The sequence below is a fragment of the Callorhinchus milii genome, unplaced genomic scaffold, assembly GCF_018977255.1.
Source record: "Callorhinchus milii isolate IMCB2004 unplaced genomic scaffold, IMCB_Cmil_1.0 Scaffold28, whole genome shotgun sequence".
NCBI lineage: Eukaryota > Metazoa > Chordata > Chondrichthyes > Chimaeriformes > Callorhinchidae > Callorhinchus > Callorhinchus milii.
Window position 1 is genome coordinate 3161161 of NW_024704769.1, and position 21933 is coordinate 3183093.

The 21933-nt window shown below is 46.0% G+C and overlaps 1 protein-coding gene across 2 annotated transcripts; it reads left to right on the plus strand.

Moving 5' to 3' along the window:
- Nucleotides 1-2130: 2130 nt before the first annotated feature.
- Nucleotides 2131-21690, plus strand: LOC103189003 (pituitary homeobox 3-like). 2 transcript variants are annotated; one of them, XM_042344497.1, is made up of 4 exons: nt 2131-2175; nt 9842-9960; nt 17300-17508; nt 20523-21690. In XM_042344497.1, exons 2-4 carry the CDS (start codon nt 9855-9857, stop codon nt 21039-21041), a joined length of 834 nt encoding a protein of 277 aa, XP_042200431.1. In that variant the 5' UTR covers nt 2131-2175; nt 9842-9854; the 3' UTR covers nt 21042-21690. The 2 variants fall into 2 exon arrangements, with proteins under 2 accessions (XP_042200431.1, XP_042200432.1); XM_042344498.1 differs by lacking the exons at nt 2131-2175; nt 9842-9960 and adding an exon at nt 13726-14017.
- Nucleotides 21691-21933: the final 243 nt, after the last annotated feature.

Consider the following 21933-nt stretch of genomic DNA (forward strand, 5'->3'; position numbering starts at 1 on the left):
CACGTCGGGAGGACATCTCACAAAGCGCTTCACGGGATCGACGAAAGCGCAGTGACTGTGTGTTTTCGAAGCAACCAACTCGCCGCACGGCGACGTCCCCGCAAACAGACACAAAGCGAGCGACCAATTTAATCTGGGGGTGGGGTGCGGGGTGGTTGGTCAGCCAGGTCACCGACTGGGAGAGAGAAATTCCCTTCTCCTTTCCAACAGCCCTGCGAGAGATCGTTAACGTCCGCTTAAACAGGGCACAGACGTCAGCCTGGACTGTGAGCTCAAAATCCCCGACGTGGTGGTGGTGGTGGGGGGGCTCGAACCCACAACCTCCTGCCGGCTGCTGCGTCTCTCTCACAGAATATACACTCCGGCCGCTTTACAGTGTGTCCTGCGAAGCGCTTTGAGACGTACAAAGCAGGTCACCGGGTTATCAAGTCAACAAATCAGCCGGGAGCGTGCGGGTAAAAGTGCTGAGATGCAGAGCCCTGGCCTTGACGGACAGGACCCATCGGGGTGGAAATTCTGCACACTTCTCCCTGTTTCCCATCCCACCCTCCCCTCAACCCCCGCCCTCTCTCCCCCCCCCCCGCCCCCCCCCCACCACCACCACCCCCACTTCACCTCCCGACATCCCCATCGTGCTGCTGTCAGACATGAAACATCTGCAAAAGAATGCTGCTCGCTCTCCGTCCGGGCGCAGACGTTTGCGCCCGAACGCACTCGAGACGGCACGGACCGATCAGGCCTCAGCGATCAGCGGCCACTGCAAATACTACCACGTCGAACCCCCCAGACCCTTCCCTCCCCCGATCAGGACTGTGTTCGTGAACCCCCCTTGTTCTTTCAGCGGGGGGGGGGGGTCCCGTAACCCAGCGGTTAGCAAGCGAGAGGACCCCCGGTTCGATTCCCCGGGCGGGTCAAGGTCAGATCGGGGCGAAGCCTATGGCAAGTTTGGTTCCTTGCTCCGGCGCACGCTAACACACGAGCCTCCGTTTACCTCGCAGTGTAAGTGCCTCTCTTTCAAAGAGTCAGAACAGGCAACAACAACAACAACAACAACTTGCATTTATATAGCGCCCTTCACGCGTGATAGAGTCCCTATCGGAGCGCTTGACAGTGGCGGAGTCTGACCCCCCAAGCCGGGGGGGGCAGAGGGAGAGGTGGGGAGGTGACCGCAACCACGATCAAAAAGGAGGCGCGGTGGGGCCGAATGGCCTCCTTCTGTGCTTCTACGATTCAATAACTCCATGAGGGGCCTTCAGCACAGTCTGGTGCCTGGTGTGTTTACTAAGGCAGATGCTTGTGAGGGAATGACAGGCCGTAGCAAGTGGCTGATTGAAGGTGAGGGAAAGTGGCTGACTGCGTGGACAGGTGCCAAGGGCTCCGATGGCGCAGTCCAGGAAACTGTCAACAGTTGCTGCTTAACTGAGAGACGAGGGCAGCTGAAATACAGAGAGCGTTCCCGTCAGCTCTGAGAAGAAAAACACACGGAGCGATGAGGTTTCACAGCCATCTTCACAACAGTCTTTCCCGTTGGCTTCTGCTGAGAGAAAGTACTCATGACTTCTCATCCCTTTTTCAACGCTTTCAGCCACTACGCCCCGAAACTCCGGAACACTCCCCCTCTATCCCTCCCTCCGCCTTGCCCCACCCCACCTCCGTTCCCCATCTTCAGGTCGTGCCTGAAGTCTGCAAGCGAGAGGACCCGGGTTCGATTGCTGGGCGGTTCAGGGCGAAACCGTAGGCAAGTTTCCTTACTAAACGCGCCTCTGTTTACCCAGCAGTAAGTAGGAACTCGGTTGTTAGTCGATCGGAGCATCGCTTTTCCGGGGGTAATAATCCCTTCATAAGAAAATAGGATATTTGGTCACTCACTACACGGCTGTTTGTGGGGACTCTGCTCTGCTCTGCGCAATTGGCTGCCCCATTTCGCCCGCAAAACGCACGGTCACTCCACTTCACAGTATAACCCGTGAAGCGCTTTGAGACGTCTCGTGACAAGGCGCTACGTCAGACGCGAGGATTATTATTACGTCTTTATTTGTAACCGACCTCCGCGTTCCCTCCCTCCCGAACAGAAAGCGGAGATATAAATCCTTTCTCGTGGCGGCGGCGTAGTGGCGCCAAAGAAAACCGAACGCTACTCCTCGGGTGACTCGTTCCCTTCCGCAAAGCGAAGAGGTAATTTCACGAGCTCAGCGGAGGGCCGGATCCGTTGATCAGGCTACACGCACACAACACGCAGCGTAACGAATCGATTTGGTCTCCACAAACGCACAGAACGACATCCCTACGGGTCACGTCGTTGCCGGCGGTTTTGTTTGGCGTGCGGATGTTGCCACACCCTGCGAGCAAAGTCAGTGTGTCAAATCTCGGCAAAGAATGCTACGTGCGTCTGGGAAAAACAGCGCCTTTGATGCTGCTGTTCCTGTCAGTTTCTTAATTTCCTGTCTTAAGCTCACTTGTTCAGGGCACCTTGCAAAAGTGGACGGAGGCGAGTGTTTTAACCCACCTCGTCCCGTGCTCGGCCCCTGCAGCCCTCCAAATAGGACGCCTTGTAAGTGCGGTAATTGTACTTCACGCTGTTCATTGGGTATAGGGGCGAGACCACCAACGGGATGGGATGCCTTCGAAACTCTGGGTGTAATTGCACAAGAGTGTTACGGCGTACAAACAGCCCAACTAGTCCGCGCCTGTCTTTACACTCCACTCCAACTCCACTCCCACCCCATCTCTAGTCCTTCGCCCCTCGTTGCCAATTTGCGGATCGCACCCGAAGACCTCCCTCTTCGACCGCGCACGGAAACCCATCACCGTTGCTTAAGAGTCTCCAAACCAAACCGAGAATTCCCCGCGTCCCACCTCCACGTGGGAATCCCAGAGGTTGGAATGGAATGCGCTCTCGCTCTCTCCCTCTCTCTCTCTCTAACTCTCTCTCTCACTCTCTCTCTCCCTGGACAAAAACGCGCGCGGCCCGCAAAATACACAGTCGACCCGCGTTGCGTTGCGTCCTGTGAAGCGCTTCGAGACGTCTCGGCGCCGCATCAACCGCAAGGTTCACCGCCCGCCTTCGCCGCGTCCTGTTCCCCTCTGGTCAAGCGCTCTGGGGGACGCTACTGAGCGCCAGGGCTGCCGTGCGAACTCAACTTGTCGCGGCGCCGCCAACAGGCAGGGTTTATCGCCAAGCCATGAGCCCCGTGTCACGAACCCTAACGGGCGTTGCGGGAGCGCGGAGGCTGTGTATGTGTGTGTGTGTGAGTGTGTGAGTGTGGAGATGTCTCACTGGGTCCTGACAGCACAGAAAAGGCTGTTATTCTCTACTCTCTCTCTCTCTCTCTCTCTTGTCTTTCTCTTCGCCTTCTCTGTCAATGACAAAGGACAAGTCTTCAGCACAAGTCTGGTCTCTCATTTCAGTCTGACAGCAAACCATCCCAACCGGATTTGGAATAAACTAGATTTCCCACCCACCCACTCACCCCCCCACCACCACAACCCCCCCCCCCCCACACCCTCCCACCCCTTCTCCTGCTCTTGTCCAGTCCCTTTAACATGTTTTTGGAATTAACTGCGGATACAATTTCTGCTACCTCCCAAGGTAAGAAGTCACTTTGTTTTTAAAAGAGTAAATAGCTCAAACCCCCCCTCCACCCCCACCACTACCCACCCCCCAACCCACCCCCCCCCCCCCAAAAAAAAAAGATTGGCTGCTTCCAGATCAGATTTGGGGCTTTAAAGGGTTTTCGGATTCCATTCGAATCTATATATTTTTTTAAAAAAAAATCATTAAATTCGGATGGAATGGGGGTCTGTTTCACAGACAAGAGTTGAGTGGCCAAGACTTTAGGGAGAAAGAAAGAGGGAGAGGGAGGGAGGGAGAGAGGGAGGGAGGGAGGGAGGGAGAGGGTTGAGAAGAGGGGAAGAGGGTTGAGAGTAGAGCCTTAAAAGTTTACAGCTCTTGTGTTTTTTTGTGTGTGTGGAGTTTGGAGGACATCAAATTCAGGATGAACATTATTTTGCAGGGGATCTTGTTTATAGCCTCTTTGCCTCTATGGACTAGAATTCCCCCCTCCCCTCTCTCCCTCTCTCATCCCTCATTACACCCCCCCCCCCCCCAGCCACCCACAAAATACAGTCACTACACTATTTATCGTAAATCCTGCCAAGCACTTTTTGTAAAAAGGCATCAATCAGAGACGCCCTTTTAACCCTTAATTCGCAATTGCTGTGAATCAGAAACCGATTGGGAATTGTTAGTGCCAATTATAACTGTGATGATAATAAATAATAATAATAATAATAATAATATCATTTACGCATTATTAGTTCTGATCGATGATGGCAACGCTTCGCAGTCGCAAGTGATCGAAGGCAAAGGGGTTGGAGGATGGTGGGTTCATGAGAAATAAAACATCTTTTTGCAGCTGATCTCAAAACCGAGTGAAACTGTTTGAAAAAAACGCGTGGAACATGGCTTTGGGACTCGTTCGCCGAATGCAAAGCACTTGCGAAAGGAAAACACGATGAAACCAAACGAAACGATCTGTTTTTCTGGGTGTGTGGTGTGTGCGCAAAATTATTCGATTTGATTTTAATTTCAGGGCAGAATATAGCACAGTCTGGGTTATTTTTTTGGCTTTTTTACTTGTTTCGCTTGAAGAGGAGGGAATGGGTTTTAATCGCAGCTTCGGATTTTTTTTTATTAGTCATATTCATTTTAAAAAAATCTGGATTTTTTTTTTTTTGCCCCCGAAAAAAATTAGACCCTATTTGAAAGGGTTTGGTATATAGCAAATCCACTCAGCACTTGGCGATTGTCACAGTCCTACACTGTACAGAACAACAGCTGTGGAGGCAACAAAAAAGGGGTATTAATTTCACTGTCCAATATTAAAAAATCGGTATTATTTTTGCCCTCAAAATTAGACCCTGTTTGAAGCTATTTAATGCAGCAAATCGAACTCAAAGTGTGAATGAACCCTTAATAATAATAATAATAATAATAATAATAATCCTTGCATTTGATATAGTGCTTTATATCACTGACTGCATGTTTTGTGGGCACAATGTACACCTCAGTGTCCCACAGACAGTCATGGATTGAGTGCCCGAATTATTAGTATTATTTTTCCTCCGAAAGGAACATCGGGTTCACAGAATAAATGCTCCTTTTTTCCTACAGCAACTGGCAGGCATCGAGGGGTCAATTGGCCCTGTATTTTAGCCCTGAAAATGTTGCTCTTAATAATAATAATAATAATCCTCGCATTTGATGATACAGCGCCTTATGAAAGTTGTTGAGACGTCTCAAAGCGCATCACAGAATATACTGTAAAGCGTATAATTTTCGGAATAAGACTGCACAAAAACCTTCGCACAAGTTCACTGGGAGTGCTGGGTTTTTTTTTGGGGGGGGAAGGAAGGGAGAGGGAGAGTGGGGTGCGTGGGAAGGAAGCTGTAAAATAATAACAGTAATAATCCTTGCATTTGATATACAGCCTTATCGCTGAGTTGCGACGTCTCAAAGCGCTTCACAGAATATATTGTATAGTGGATTGACTGTGTATTTTGTGAGCGAAACATATTGTGAAGTGTATATTTTTGGGGCAAAATGCGGCGGCTAATGGCGCACAGCAGTGTCCCACAAACGGTCGTAGGTTGAGTGACAATTCTTTTCGGTAAATGCAAGTTTAAAATGGGAGTGGGAGAAGAAACACACAGTAAAGTACTGACTTGTGGATAACTGGGGCTAAAGATAAGGTTGGTTTAACCTCTGCAAGTCACCCGGACACTGTTTGTGTGTCTGGGATTTTGCTGGTGCGATTGAGAAGTTGATGTGAACACAGTTTGGGCGAGAGGGCAAAGTACTAACACAATAAAGAGAAGGCAACAGAGGGCTGCCTTGTATTTTCTGCGGAGCAGTAGAGTTGCAGGGAAAGCTAACGCAGAGAAGTGAAATAAAAATGTCTTGTTCGCTTCACGACTGTCTGCCGGACACTTACAGTGTGCAAATCAGCTTCTGCGTTCGCTCACAAAATACACAGTCACTCCGCTGTAAAGTGAAATACAAACGACATAGATTTCCGTTAGAAATCATATCTTGGGGAGACGGTATAGAGTTTGCGACAAGACGTGTCAAGCGACTGCAAGGATGGTGGAAGACGAACTGGATGGACCTTGGTCTTCTTCCACCGAGAAAATTCTTATGTCCTTATGAATCCTGCGAAGCGCTTTGAGAAGTGACAAGGTGCTTGCCAAGGATTTTTAGCATCAGTTTAAGTAAGAGGGGAAGCAACAGCCAGGGTTTAGGGTTTCAGGATCTGCCTCTCGCAAATGGTTAGCTGCCTTTTAATCCTTTCTAAAGGGACAGTGCTGATATTTTGGGGGGTTTTAGTGAAGTTAACATTTTTGTCAATTTCCTGTTGCGTTCGCCTACAAAATACCGTGTATCATGTAGTGAAGACGTCTCGCAGACCTAATCAGGCCCTATGTCAAACGCGAGGATTATTATTATTACTATTATTATAGCTGGGTCTGAGCTGTGAAATTTCAGCAATTGCATCTGAAACGAGGCAAAAAAAGGAGTTCACATTATCAAACCGACCTCAAAAAACCTACCCACATTGTCTGGTATTTAAGGGCAATGCAATATTTAAACAAAGATCCACTTTTATGCTGTTTACTTTCTTGATAAGTGTAATCTTAGGGGCTCCCAGTCCACATATTGCCTTAAACCAGTTAACTCGGGTTTATAGTGACCCTGTCTAATACTGACTGGAATATTAACATACCCCCCAATCCTCGCAAATTGAGAGCAGGCAAGGGGGTGGTTTTAAAAATGTCTAACAACCACACACCGAGAGCGAGAGCGCGAAAGCCCGTTAGCCTGTTCTCTCCAAAGCAATTTTTAACTGGAGTTCAGTGGAGATACAATGAGATGTAAATCCTTCTGTTAACCCAAGACATGGTCTGCAAATAGGCAGGGAAATCTCTTCACCCGCCTGCTCCTAGGTTGAGTGACTCCCTTGCCTCGTATAAAGGCGAACTGCAAAGAGACAAGATGTCTTTATCAGCCTCAAATCCCCCAAATTAATTCCTGCCTTGACCGGGCGAGTTAGAGATTTTTTTTTTTTTCGCGGGGAGGATGTCCATCCCATCACCGTGCGCTTAAGAGTCTCTAACTCAGACTGAGAGTCAGCGTGTATACATGTACTCCACTTAACGCAAGGAAATTTCCCCGCGTCCGGAATGCAATGCACTCTCTCTCTCTCCCTCCCTCTCTCTCGCGCTCTCTCCCAGCGTCCTGCTTACCCAATTCTGGACAGTGTTAAAAAAAAAGGAAATAACAATCCTTGCGTTGGATAACGGCGCCTTATCACGTCGTCGAGGCGTCTCAAAAGCGCTTCACAGAACACTCTGTAAAGTGAATTGGCTGAGTATTTTGTGGGCGCTGGTCGGCAGGAGCCAGGGCTTGGTGTTGGGCTAACTGCTGGAATTTTAACAGTTAAAATCACAGTCACTTGCCATCAAGGGCACTGTCCCGCAATCTACCGAGTTTGTCCGGTGAGCACCACCCTACCTGCTAGGGAGTTGGCGTTAGAAAAGAATAATAAGTAACTCGCATTTTTTTAATCGCATTTTTTAATTGAATCCAAACATCTCTATGCTTTTAGCTCTAGTTATTGTCAAGCAGTGATTTTTTTTTTTTAAGCAGACAATGTCGTTTGCTTCAAGAACAAATGAGATAGATTTCTGCTGGAAAATAATATCCGGGGATACAGTATATAGTTGGGGACACGACATGTCAAGCGACTGCCAGGATAGTGGAAGGAAGGTGAACTAGATGGACCTTGGTCTTCTGTATATGTGTATATTTTTTTAAAAGACTTCACTGATGGGTTCTGATCTGAACATAATTGTGGTGTTGTGTGTGTGTGTGTGTGTGTGTGTTTGTGTATGTGTTGGGGTGGAGAAAAGAGAAGCATTTTAAATGAATTATTTTGTAAACTTTAATCATTTTTTTTTCAATGAATTTTTCATCAGGGTTTTCCTTTAACTTGAGGGGAGCTCTTACAATTCTAACGCAGTTAAACAGTGCCGGAAAACTCGGCTAATTGACCCGGTTAAAGCCTCGTGACCTTTCGAAGGGAATTTGAAAGTTCCCCTCGTGTCACCAGCTCAGTGACATTTTTTTCTTTTTTCCGTATTTTTGAGTGAGTCTGAAACCCGGATCAAGGCTGGTTGGTGTTTAAAGTGGATCTCTCCGCCACCCATCACGCCCCCCCCCCCCCCCCCCCCCCCGCCACCACCCCAGATCATTCACTCCACGACTGTTTGGGGACGTCGCTGCGCGCAAACTGTCTGCCGCGTTTTCGCACCCACGAAGCACAAGTAAAATCCTGTGAAGTGCTTGGAGACATCTCGCCGACGCGATAAGGTTCTGCGTCGAATTCAAGGATTAATTTTTTTTTAACTGCAGTCATTTCAGTCGATGCTTTTTTCTCAGTTGGGCCCAGCTCCCTTACATGCGTGGCTGCTTTGTGACACAGAGTGGCTCTTATAAGGCAGTGAGTTAGCTGTGTGCAATGGGGAGAAATAGGGGGATTAGCGGGAGAGATGAGAAGAATCCTGCCAATTGTAGACAGATGCCAACAACATCCCAGAGACTTGTAAGAGCTTTGTTGCATGTGTGACATAGCAGGGTTAGACTGGGTTTAAGATTCTGCACGGTAGTCACTTCACAGCCACTGTGGTGCGGTTGAAGTCTTGAAAGAGAGAGAGAGAGAGAGAGAGAGAGAGAGAGTTGTTGAGTTTCCCAACCAGCGTTCGCCTGAATAATCCTAAAACAAAGTAAAGATTTCGGACGAACTGTTTGTTCGTTTCGCCGCTTTCACGCCACCGTAAATAAAGCGTCAACAAATAAACCACCTTTCCAATCCGTTACGGCACTTTGCTCACGCCTCGACTGTTCGTCCACGGCACTTACGGGATTGCGAACGTAAATGTCGACTGCGTTTTCGAAGGAAAAAAGATGCTTTGTACAGATAGAAATAAAGTGATATTTAGACAATCAACCAGCTTTTATAAAGCCGTGTTCTTCATATGTATATATATATATAAATATTTAAATAAAATGGAATCCCGTAACATAGTGGTTAGTGCTCGCCTCTCAAGCGGGAGGACCTGGGTTCGATTCCCAGGCAGAGCGAAACCTTAGGCATGTTTCCTTACTCCACACGCCTCTGTTTACCCAGCAGTAAGAAGGAACCCGGTAGTCGATTAGCGGATCGTTTTCCAGGGGTAATAATCCCTTCAAAAATAAATAAATAATAATTTGCTCGCTCGATCCACGACGGTTTGCGGGACACCGCTCTGGGCAATGGGCTGCCGCTTTTTGCCCACAAAATACACAATCCATAGACTTTGCAGTCTCTCCTATGAAAAGCTTTGAGGCACCTCAACAACGGGATGGAAAAAACAGTGGCGTTTTTGTGAGATAAAGAAATTTGCCCCGCCTGGGTATCGGAACCAGGTCTCTCACTTGCGAGGCGAACGCTGTGACCACAATGCTACGAGACTCCACACTTCACCAAATATACTGTCAAGTGATTTTACTGTCTATTTTGTGGGCGAAACGGGCAGCCTTTTATAAGTGCGCACAGCAGTGTCCCACATACAGTCGTGGAGTGAGTGCCCAGTTTTATCCGGGGGCTGGCTGGCCAACAGATTAGTTGGCGATTTGCTGGCTGGTCTGAGACAGGAGACATGTGGTTGCGTGCTTTGTGCAAACTGCTGTGCTAAAGCTAACCCCGTGGCCCTTTTTCCTAACGGGAGTTTTTGTTTTTCGCAGAATAAGACTTCGAATGGAATTTGCACTGGTCACTGGTGAAGTAACTGGCACGCAATGTCGCAGAGAGAACAGGGAGACCTTACTGGAGCCAGCTGGCTACACACATCAGAGAGACTGTGGTAAGGAACCCACATCAGAACTGTGCTCTAATAATAATAATAACAATAATCCTTGATTTTGTTATAGTGCCTTACTCATCATGTCATTGAAGCGTCGCAAAGCGCTTCACAGAACATACGGTAAAATGGAGTGACTATGTATTTCGTGGGCAAAACGCGACAGCCAAATGCGCTCAGCAGTTTCCCATAAACAGTCGTGGATTGAGTGCCCAATCAACGAGACCCAACCCTCCCTTTTCCACTCTCCCATTTCCCTCTGTTCCTTTATGGTGTATTTATATCCATTTACAAGAGGGGAATCATCTCAAATCAGTTCACAGTAGCAAATAACAGTAATCTTCTTGGTATTTGATGTAGCTCCTTATCATGCCAAACAGTCTCGGGGAGCTAACAAGATTGTACGTGGGTTGGAGCAAGAGATTAACTCAGATAGTAAGTTAAGGTGCCCTCCTGACATGAACAGCGCTATACAAGTGTAATTTGTTGTTGCTGTTGTTGTTGCCCGGCTCAGTCCTTAGTCCTCTCACCTCTGAGGCAGAAAGTTGTGGGCAATTGGCTAACGCGGTTTCGCCCACAAATCACACAGTCGCTACACCTTACGGTATATGCTGTGAAGCGCTTTGAGACGTCTCGAAGATGTGATGAGGTGCCATATCCACTGCAAGGATTATTGTCATGATTAAGTTGACAAACCCATTTTGTTTCCGGGTGGGAGTTTGAGCAACTCAGCCTTCAAGTGAGGTTTAGTTTAGTTGAGTTGAGTGACCAAAGGCTTTTGGTCACTTATCAACAAGAACACAAGCCAATTGTCTCAGATATCAGGCCAATTGGGTCTCGATGTGTACTCCAATTGAAAAAAAACAATGGAGATAGCAAGCAAGGTTTATTACAGACATCGGCTGGAGTTATTGTGCTGTGTGCCTACCTCTCCGTAGCCCACACTGAGGAATAGGATGATGTCTTCATCCCTAGCACTTGACTTTTGCACCGGCAAATAAAGCGATCTGTTTCAACGGGGCACGGATACCAGTAGCTTAACAGACCCTTCATTGCAAGGGGGATTTTGAAATAAGCAAAGCTGGGAGTACAAATTACAAACTGGTCCTGCTAACTTCACATCTGGGGCGATCATCATCATAATAATACAAAAACAACACGCACTTATATAGCCCCCTCCACGCAGGGTAGCGTCTCGGAGCGTTTGAAATATAATAATAATCCTTGCGTTTGATATATATGTATAGCGCCATATCATGTCATTGAGTCGTCTCAAAGCACTTCACGGAGTATACCGCTGTGCGCAATTGGCTGCCGCATTTCTCCCACAAAATATGCAGTCAATTTACTTTACAGTATATTCTGTGAAGCGCTTTGAGACGTCTAAAGGCGCCATATCAAATGCAAGGATTATTATTGTTATTATTAAATTCAGTCTTAAACTTTGAAGTCTCCTTTCTAGTATTCGGTTCAATGAAACTGCTTGAACACTAAGGCTGGATTTAAGATGTTGCTCAAATTCTAGGCTCTCTCTGACAGACTGAATTCCTCCCATTAAAGTCTGGTGGAATTAGCCTCTGCCCTTTACCAGTGTAAAAGCACAAGCGGATTCCAGGTTGCAATTATTTAGGAGGATTCTGCATATCTGAATGATTGTGTGTGTGTGTGTGTGCGTGTGTGCGTATGTGTGTGTGTGTGTGCGCGCATGCTTGTGTGTGTGTGTCTGTTTCCCTGTGTGTGCGTGCGTGTGTGTGTGTGTGTGTGCGTGTCTGTGTGTGTGTTCCTGGTGTGTTAAAGTGCTGGAAAATCAAGCGCTCAGCAGGGCACAACTGGAAGTTAATCCTGGCCTAAGGAGCCCGTTGTATTGCACCTCTCCCACACAATCACACAGCTGCCTTCACAAAGAACAGAATAAATCCTTGCATTTGACACAGCGCCTTTCACATCAGGACGACGTCTCAGACTGCTTCATAGCATACACTGTAAAATGTAGTGACAGCAGTGGGAAAGCCGGCCAGACAGCGATATCAATGGCAAGCTGTGTAGTTTTTAGCCGGTTAGACTCCAGCAGGTACCCCAACGCGCACTCCGGGGTCCCCTAAGACTAAGCTCTCGCCAACCTGCGCCTAATACTTTCCGGGATTAGATAAACAGGGTGCTTCCCTCAAGGGAAAGAGAGAGAGAGAGAGAGAGAGAGAGAGAGAGAGAGAGAGAGAGAGAGAGCGCATCCCATTCCAATAATCTATCTCTGGAATTTCCGTGTGTAAGTGGGATGCACGGAATTCTCAGTTGGACTTGGAGACTCCTCAGCAACGGTGGTGGGTTTCCGCGTGTGTCAGACGCATGGCGGTCCGAGAAAAAAATATCGCGACTGGCGCCGATTGAGCGAGCGATTTATTTGCGGGGACTGCTGGCCAGGAACACCGGGAAAGAGAGAGAAAGACTCACTAATCTTTTCGAATAGATCTTTTAACGTCCACCTGAACAGGCAGGCGGGGGAGTGAGGTTTAACGTCTCAGCCAAAGGATGGCACCTCCAACAATGCAGTGCGCCTCCCAGCGCTGTAGTGGAGGGTCATCTTAGGGGAGTGAGGGGAGTGCGCAAGCGTGGAAGGAGATAGGGAAAGGAGCGTTGTGGGCCAAGTGCTTTCATTGCTCTGAACAGTTACCGAACAGTTATTTTAGCCCAACACGCGCCGGGCTAAAATGGACTGCGTTTCTAAACGGGGGCTAAAAAATAAACCTTCCAACACATCGAAGAACCTCCCATTTGTAAACACACACACAAAGACACACACAGGTCTCAACCGTAAACTCCAAAGGGCTGCAAGTCTCGGCTTAGCCATTGCGCTGATGAATGCACATAATTGTTATTATTATTACAACAATATGCATTTACATAGCGCCCGTGACGAGACACAGTTATTACAATAGCAATAACAATCTTTTGCATTTGAAATAGTGCTTTTTCACGTCTCAAAGTGCTTCACGGAACATACTGTAAGGTACACGGACTGCAGGCGATCCCAGCAGTGTCCCAGGAGCAATGTTTAAGCTGTTGTCGAGCTGTTAAAAATATATCTCTTTTTATTATATCAAAAAAAAACAGCTTTAAAACAATAAATCAAAATGGAAGTAGAAAGATTAAAACAAACGAATGACATTTCTGGATTTGGGGGCGAAACCTTCGGCAAGTTTCCTTACTCCACACGCACACGCGCACACTCACGTGCCTCTGTTTACCTAGCAGTCAGAAGGAACCCGCTCGTAAGTCGTTTGGAGGATCGCTTTCCCCGGGTAATAAATAATCCCTTCACATTATTACCAACAATAATTTGGTCGCTCGATCCACCACTGTTTGTGCGCGCAATTGGCTGCCGCCTTTTCGCCCACGAAACACACAGTCGCTGAACTTTACCGGATATTCTGCGAAGCGCCTTGAGCCGTCCGAACGACGTGAAAAGGCGCTGTATCAAATGCCAGGATTATTATTATTATTATTATTATTTATTAGATAGCCTTTGGGGGGAGTGCAGAATGCACTTTTCTTGTGGGCGCTGTTTGCAGGACGCACAGCTGGTGGGCAAAAAATGCGCTTTGGAACAGCCAAAGGGGGTGGGGTTCAGTCACTCTCGACCCCTCCCCATCCATCCTTGAGTTCTCCAACCAACAAGAGTCTGGTTTCAGATTGTGTGGTGTGGGTGTGGGGGGGGGGTGGGGGGGAGACATCACTCACACAGTCCAACACACACAGGGAAACACATTGCATTTGGGATTAGCGAGGGGGATTTAGTGAGTGAGAGCCTCTGTGCTTTTGGGAAGGGAAGGGAAGGGAAGGGAGGAGGAAAGGTAAAGTAAAGGGGTGTCTTGCCTGGACGTTGATCGTTTCTGAATGGCCAATCTCTCGGAGACGTCTTGCGGCTGCTGATCGATACCGAAAGCTCTCCGGCGGTGCGCGATAATGGCGACGGATTCGCTCAAGTGCTTGCCCAGAACGGAGGGGGCAAGTTCGTTGGCGATCAGGCAATTGGCAGGGACTCCAGACAGCGGGAGCGAAGAGGGTAAGGGGGAAGCTTTCTTCCACGCGCTGCAGCTGGGCATTCCCGTTCGCTATTCGCGCCGCAAAGGGGCCGCAAACTCAGTGGCTGAGAGCGCTTTAAATCCTATTTAATCTATATTTTTCCCCCACTATTCTTTCCGCCTCCACTTGTACCAGTTTCTAAAGATTTTTTTTTGTGCATGCGCGTGAAATCCACCAGATAGTTGCAAGTTGGCTGCTTTTTTCTTTTGCAACCCACATACAAATTATTATTATTGTTCCGCAGATAAATTCATATTGCCATTAAAACACACAAAGCGCATTTAAATGCTACTTTGGGTGGATTTTTATTCAGCGAAATCTTCTAAAAGTGGGATTTACATGTCCAAGTGTGTGTGTATATTTAATAAATAATATAAATACATATTTAAGATCGAGTTATGTCATCCCACAGCTGAATAGATATAACTCCAGAATAACAATTCGATTTTTTCCCCCAATATTTAATATTTTTTCACCACTCCCTCACGCCTTTTTTTTTTTTCTCCCCCCCCCCTTCCCCTCCCCTGAGAGAGAAAAAATAAATCTCCACTTTGCTCAACAAAAAGCAACGACTGAAAGCAAAGCGATCGCTGCGTTTTTTTTTAAAAAAAAGTGACAAAATGATTAATTTTCTCGCGTTTTAAAGAAATAAGTGATAAAAATCCCCCTCCAAAAAAAGAGTTAGAGTTATAAATAATGAGCGATAAGTAAGGGAGGGTGTGGGGGGGGGGGGTGTTGTTTAATTGGGGAAAAAAATAGGGGATTAAATAGGAAATATCACACGCGTTTTGGGGGTTTAAGTACAAAATGCGCTCTTTCGCATTGAAGACGAACCGAATTTTAAAATCATTATTTATTTTGTTTGAAACTCTTGACTTCTAAATTCCTTCTGTTCATCGCATTCCCCCATAAAAGCGGCGTCTAATAATATTTCTTTGTCGTTGGGATATATATATATATATATATAGGCAAATAATTTCCCTTTGTGCCCATATGGGGGGAATGAACGTACGACATCGTTGTATTCTACGGCAATGGCAAAAAAATATATATATTATTATAATAATCATTATTATCAGCAAAGTATCATCATCATTACTGTAGAATAGTAATATAAAGGGGAATTCGGTCAACTGATATTATTTTGAAACAGAGAGAGATGGAGAGAGAGAGAGAGAGAAAGTAATGCGGTGTCTTTATTTATTGATTGATGTGCGATTTATTATTTTAAAAAAAATATCCTCCCGATCTGCGTTTTTAATCAGGAAAAAAAAAAAGAGTCGACTTTGCTGTTAAGACCCGGACGGACGTTTCGTTTTTTGAGATCAAGTCAAATCAAAGCTCTGAAACCAAATAAAAAATTCAAATTCCACTTCAAATTCAAACCAAATAAAAGTTTAGATTCCGAGCAGTTCAGTGGCAGGAGAGGGCTTCGGTGGGGGGAACACCGTCAGGAAACCAGACAGGAAAGAAACACACTGGTAAATAAAATTGCCCTTAAATATAATAATAAAACATTACCTTCAATTTGATTTTAACTGAAAAGCATAGACTGTAATAATAATAATAATAATAATAATAACCTTTGCATTATATATATTGTAATAACGCTTGCATTATATACAACACATTTACCTTAATGTATGTATATATATTATATTATATGATTTATAATATGTTATATGATTTGACTAGTCAGTCACTTGTTTACTAAGTCTCTGCCATCTCTGTAATCAAATCGACTTCAACTTTTTTTCCCTTCGCACCGAATTGATGACTCGATTAATGTTACTTTAAATGCGGATTTATTTGGACCGCAATCTGTGGCTTTGAATCCCATTTGTGTGTTATTCTGTTGTTTCGAGGGATAACCCGTCGGTGTGACTCGTTGTTTGTTCGAATTGTGTATTCACATATAAACCCCCAACACCCCCCCACACAACACCCCCCCACACACACACACACACACCCACACACACACCCACACCCCCACACACACCCCCACACACCCACACACACACACCCCCACACCAGCGATCACAATCCACTGCAAATGTGGGTTTACAAAAAATAAAATGGGTTGAAAATAAATCAACACACAACACCCGCTCAGATACTCACTCACTCACACACACTCTCACTCACACCCACACACACTCACTCACACCCACACACACTCACTCACTCACTCACACCCACACAACTCACTCACACCCACACGCACTCACTCTCACACACACTCTCACTCACACCCACACGCACTCACTCTCACACACACACTCACACCCACTCACAGACTCACTCTCTCACACACTCACACTCTCACACACACTCTCACTCACACCCACACGCACTCACTCTCACACACACTCTCACTCACACCCACACGCACTCACTCTCACACACACACTCACACCCACTCACAGACTCACTCTCTCACACACTCACACTCTCACACACACTCTCACTCACACCCACACACACTCACCCACACGCACTCACACACACTCACAGACTCACTCTCTCTCACGCACTCACACTCTCACACACACTCTCTCACACAGACACACAGCAACTTTCCACCACAGGGAGAAAAAAAAGCGTATTTCGCTTATTATTATTATTATTATTTTTTTTTTAAAAATCGCGTCGGATTCCAATTGCAAACCGATTTATTACCTTTTTTTAAAAAAAAACACCCCAACCGTTCAAAGTGAAATGGAATCGGCTTAAAGTTGTGTTTGCGTGGGGTTTTTGTGTTTATTTTTAATTTTTTTATTTTTTTTTGGGGGGGAGGAGAGAGGGAAGGAGAGAGGGAAGGAGAGAGATATCAAAACGTTTCTAAACTTTCTGAAACTTTCTCTTATCAAGTTTTCTTTGGGGGGAGGGAGGAGGGAGGAGGGGGGGAAAAAAAAACATTGCGCCCTCAAAAACATTTTCTCCCAATTTTTTTTCTCCCCCCCCACCCCACCCCCCACCCCCCACCCACCCACCCCTTCCCAACTTTTTTTTTCCAAACCAAACAAACTTCCCAAAACTCCGGTGGGGGCCATTTTTCAGCCTCTTTGAAAACTGAGTTAAACAGCAATAAAAATGAATAACAGTATAATAATAATGATGATGATGGTGGTGATGATGGTGATGATGGTGGTGATGGTGATGATGATGATGATGGTGATGATGACCTGAGAGAGAGAGAGAGAGAGAGAGAGAGGGACAGACTTTGCTCACAGCCCTGTGTCTGTCCCCCCCCCGGTTATAGGGGACAGTGAGAGGCTGAGGACAGGCAAGTCGGATGACTCGGGCTCTGAGGAAGCTTCGGCCAAGAAGAAACAACGCCGTCAGAGGACCCACTTCACCAGCCAACAGCTCCAGGAATTGGAGGCCACCTTCCAGCGCAACCGCTACCCCGACATGTCCACCCGCGAGGAGATCGCTGTGTGGACCAGTCTGAGCGAGGCGAGGATCAGGGTAACGCAGAACCTTGCTTTGCATCTGATGGAGTGAGTGAGACAGAGAGACAGAGAGAGAGAGAGAGAGAAAGAGATGTGTGTCTCTGTGTGTGTGGGGGTGGAAGAGAGAGAGAGAGAGAGAGAGCAGCAGACAGAGACGAGAGAGAGTGAGTGAGAAAGAAAGATAGCTGTGTGAGTGTGAGAGAGAGAGAGAGAGAGAGAGGGGGAGTGGATCCGACAGAGACAGAGAGAGTGAGTGAGAAAGAAAGAGATAGCTGTGTGTGAGAGAGAGAGAGAGAGGGGGAGTGGATCCGACAGAGACAGAGAGAGTGAATGAGAGAGAGATAGCTGTGTGTGTAAGAGAGAGAGAGAGAGAGGGGGGGAGTGGATCCGACAGAGACAGAGAGAGTGAATGAGAGAGAGATAGCTGTGTGTGTAAGAGAGAGAGGATCCGACAGAGACAGAGAGAGTGAATGAGAAAGAAAGAGAGATGTGTGTGTGAGAGAGAGAGAGAGAGAGGGGGAGAGCGAGGGAGGGAGGGAGAGGATCCGACAGAGACAGAGAGTGAGAAAGAAAGAGAGATAGCTCTGTGTGTAAGAGAGAGAGAGAGGATCCGACAGAGAGAGTGAGTGAGAAAGAGAGATAGCTTCTCTGAGTGTGTGTGTTGTATGAGAGAGAGAGAGAGAGAGAGAGAAACCGAGACAGACAGACAGACAGAGAGCTGTGTGGACAAGGCTGAGGGATCAGGATTGAGAGGCAGTGGGTTGGGGTGTGTGGCAGCTGTATGTGCGTGTGAGAGAGAGAGAGAGAGAGATATGTAAAGATATATATATATATGTAGAGAGAGAGAGACGGAGGGAGGAGGAGGGACACAGGGAAAGAGATAGATAAATGGAGAGAGAGAGATAGATGGATGGATAGAGAGAGAGAGAGACAGATAGATGGAGAGAGAGAGGAGATGGAGAGATGGGAGAGAAAGAAAGACATGTAGAGAAACAGAGAGAGAAAGCAGAGACAGAGAGAGAGATAGTGATAGTTATATAAAGAGAGAGAACTATATGTTTATGTATATATATATGTGTACACACACAGAGACACAGAGAGGTAGAGATAAGTAGAGAGATAGAGAGAGAGATTGAGATATATATTTATATTTAGAGAGACAGCTGTAGAGACAGAGCTGGATGAATAATATTCTGTTCACAAACTTAACAGCCAATTCACCTATTACGGTATATTCTGTGAAGCGCTTTGAGACGCCTCAATGACACGATAAGGCGCTGTATCAAATGCAAGGATTTTTATTATCATCAGCTTTAAAAATATCACTGCATCCACAAGATATGTCACCTACACATAGAAATTCGTGTCTGTACAGAATAGAGTGTACACCCTCTCTCCCTGGAGGGACGTACGCTCCTTACCCAATTCCTGAGCGTGTTAGGCGCAGATTAGCCAAGGCTCGGGGACTCCTGAGTATGAGTTAGAATTAGCGAAACTTGGAATGAGATAACCGTTTCACAATCCTGTGAGCAAATAATAATAATTATAACCCTTGCATTTGATACAGCGCCTTATCATATCTCAACTCGCTTCTTCACTGTAGAAATGATCAAATTTGGTGCCGAAAAAATCTGGTCACGTCAATCCCCGACTGTTTGTGGGACGCTGCTGTGCTCCATTGGCTGCTTTGTTTTGCCCAGAAAATACAACGTCAATCCATGTTCCGTGAAGTGCTTTGAACTGTCTCAACAATGATCATCATCATAATAATCCTTGTATTTTATCACATTGTTAAGATATCTCAAAGCGCTTCACAGAATATGCTGTAAATTGAATTGACTGTGTATTTTGTGGGTGAAACGATGTGATAAGGCGCTATATATCAAATGCAAGGATCATTATTATATGTGAGGACTATTAGTAGTAATAATTTCTCGCGTGTCTGTACCGACTCTTTTAAAGAGCTATCCATCCTTCCAGTCCCATTTCCCTGCCCTTTCCTCACATCCCTTGAGCATGAAAAATACATTAATAATTACAAATTGCATGCATTAAAAAATACAAATCCCTAGTTCCATCTCTGAGGAAAAAGACAAGTTCCCTTCTCTTCTGTTTTGGGTCACAGAATTGGAATAATAATAACAATAATACTTGCATTTGATTTTTTTGGGGGGTCAGCCGGGGGTCTGACACTTGTGGAAACCCACCATCGTGCTTAACAGTCTCCAAACCAATCTGAGAATATTGCAGTTGGATTGCTAACTGTTTATGTATTTCTTAAAAAAACACACTATACAAATGGCTGAGATTAAATTGTATTTTTCTTGCCCAGATTGAGCAGCTTAATATTAAAAATAATAATCCTTGCCGTTTGCGTACAGCAAGTCCCACAAACAACTATGAAACAAATATAAACCATTTCAGTCCTGTAGGGTTAGAGCACTCGCCTGGGTTCGATTCCCGGGCAGAGCGAAACCTTAGGCAAGTTTCCTTTACTCCACACGGCCGAGCAGTAAATAGGAACCCAGTTGTTAAGTCGATTGGCAGATCGCTTTCTGGGGGTAATATTACCTTAAAAAAAATTTGGTCACTCATTCCAAAACTGTCTGTGGGACGCTGCTGTGCATAATTGGCTGCCGTGTTTCCCCCACAAAATACCCTGTCAATTCACTTTACAATATATTGCGTAAAGCACTTTGAGGCGTCTCAAAGACATGTTAAGGTGCTATATCAAGGATTATTGTCATTAATAATAATATTAATATTATTATTAATACGTTATTGGTGGGGGGGAATTGTTGGGCACAATAACATTTTAAGTCCCAAACTGTTCAGATCTCCTCTGTCCCTAATAATACTTGCATTTGATATTACGCCTTATCACCTTGAGACATCTCAAAGCGCTTCGCAGAATATACCGTGAAGCGCATTGACTGTATATTTTGTGGACTGTATACTCTACGGCAAAAGTGAAGCTGTGTCTGTCTCTCTCCCTCTCTTCTTTTCCTTTCTCTTTCTCTCTCTCTCCAGGTGTGGTTTAAGAACCGCAGAGCCAAGTGGAGAAAGCGAGAGCGCCACCAACAAGCCGAGTTCTGCAAGTCTGGCTTCGGGGCTCAGTTAAGTGGCTTGGTGCCGCCTTATGAGGACATGTACTCAGGCTATCCCTATAACAATTGGGCGGCCAAAGGGCTGACGGCCAGCCCCATCTCCAAGGGCTTTTCCTTCTTCAACTCAGTGAATGTCACCTCGGTGTCCTCTCAAGCCATGTTCCCACCTCCCAACTCCATGACTATGGTCCCCACTTCTCTACCCGGCTCTGGGTTGAATAACTTGGGAGGAGCTTCACTCAACCCAACCATGGCCTCTGGCTCGCCCTGCTCTTATGGGGCAACTTCAAGCCCCTATGTCTACCGAGATGGTTGCAACTCAAGCCTGGCCAGTCTGAGACTCCGAGCAAAGCATCATTCTTCCACTTTTAGCTACGGGGCCATGCAGAACACAGCCCCCAACCTCAGCCCTTGTCAGTATGCTGTGGATCGACCTGTGTAAAATCATCTGGTTACAATAGTGTGTGTGTGAGAGAGAGAGAAAGAGAGAGTATGTGAACATGCTCTTAAGCAGTGAATTGGGTGAAATCGACATGTGTCAATTTCACTGGAGTCGAGTTTAGTCTATTTCACTTCCCTCTTTTCTCCCACCTCCAAAAAAAATACTAGTTATCTCTGAATTTGGGGTGATTTGTTCACAAGTTAGCCAGCAAAACATTCCCCTGACTAAACCAGAGCATTGTAAAACACAGATCCCGCAAGTTTATACACAGTTAATTGTCACCACAAAACATACGAGGGGAGAAAACGTCAGTTTCACTCTTAATGAGGACTTTTTCTTTTACAAAAAATACATATATACATTAAAAATCGTTCGCTCAATGGATCGAACAGTTTAAGAGGAAAATACAGGCTAAATCGTTTGAGAATTTGGGTGGAATTAACTAACTTGAGGTGTTGTGTGGAGAGAAAGCCCAAAAAAAAACAATTTGAGAAAAAGAAATCAAAATTATTGGTTTGAAAGGATAAGAATATTTGTATATAGGTGAATAATTCGGTGCTCTGGCTCGGATTAAAATATTTGGGAGGGTGTTTTGAGATTTGCTCAAGATATTTTTGTGTGTGATGGGTGTGAGTGGTGGGGGGGGGTGTGGGGGTGGAAAAAAAACAGAAAAAAACACGAGAGAAAAACACACAGACACACAGAGAGAAAAATACACAGACACAGACAGAAACACACAGAAAAACACACGCCAATCTCCCCAACCCCCACCCAAACCCCCACCACACACACACACACACACACACACAGAAAAAGACAGACACACACACATAGAGGAAGAAACTCACAGAAAAAGACAGACACACACAGGGAAACAGACACACACACAGAA

What these genes read in the sequence shown, in the direction of transcription:
- LOC103189003 (XM_042344497.1), top strand. Translation starts at nt 9,855, where the DNA reads ATGGAATTTGCACTGGTCACTGGTGAAGTAACTGGCACGCAATGTCGC. An exon ending in CACACATCAGAGAGACTGTG is followed by an intron (nt 9,961 to 17,299) that starts GTAAGGAACCCA and finishes CCCCGGTTATAG; the next exon opens with GGGACAGTGAGAGGCTGAGG. An exon ending in TGAGCGAGGCGAGGATCAGG is followed by an intron (nt 17,509 to 20,522) that starts GTAACGCAGAAC and finishes CTCTCTCTCCAG; the next exon opens with GTGTGGTTTAAGAACCGCAG.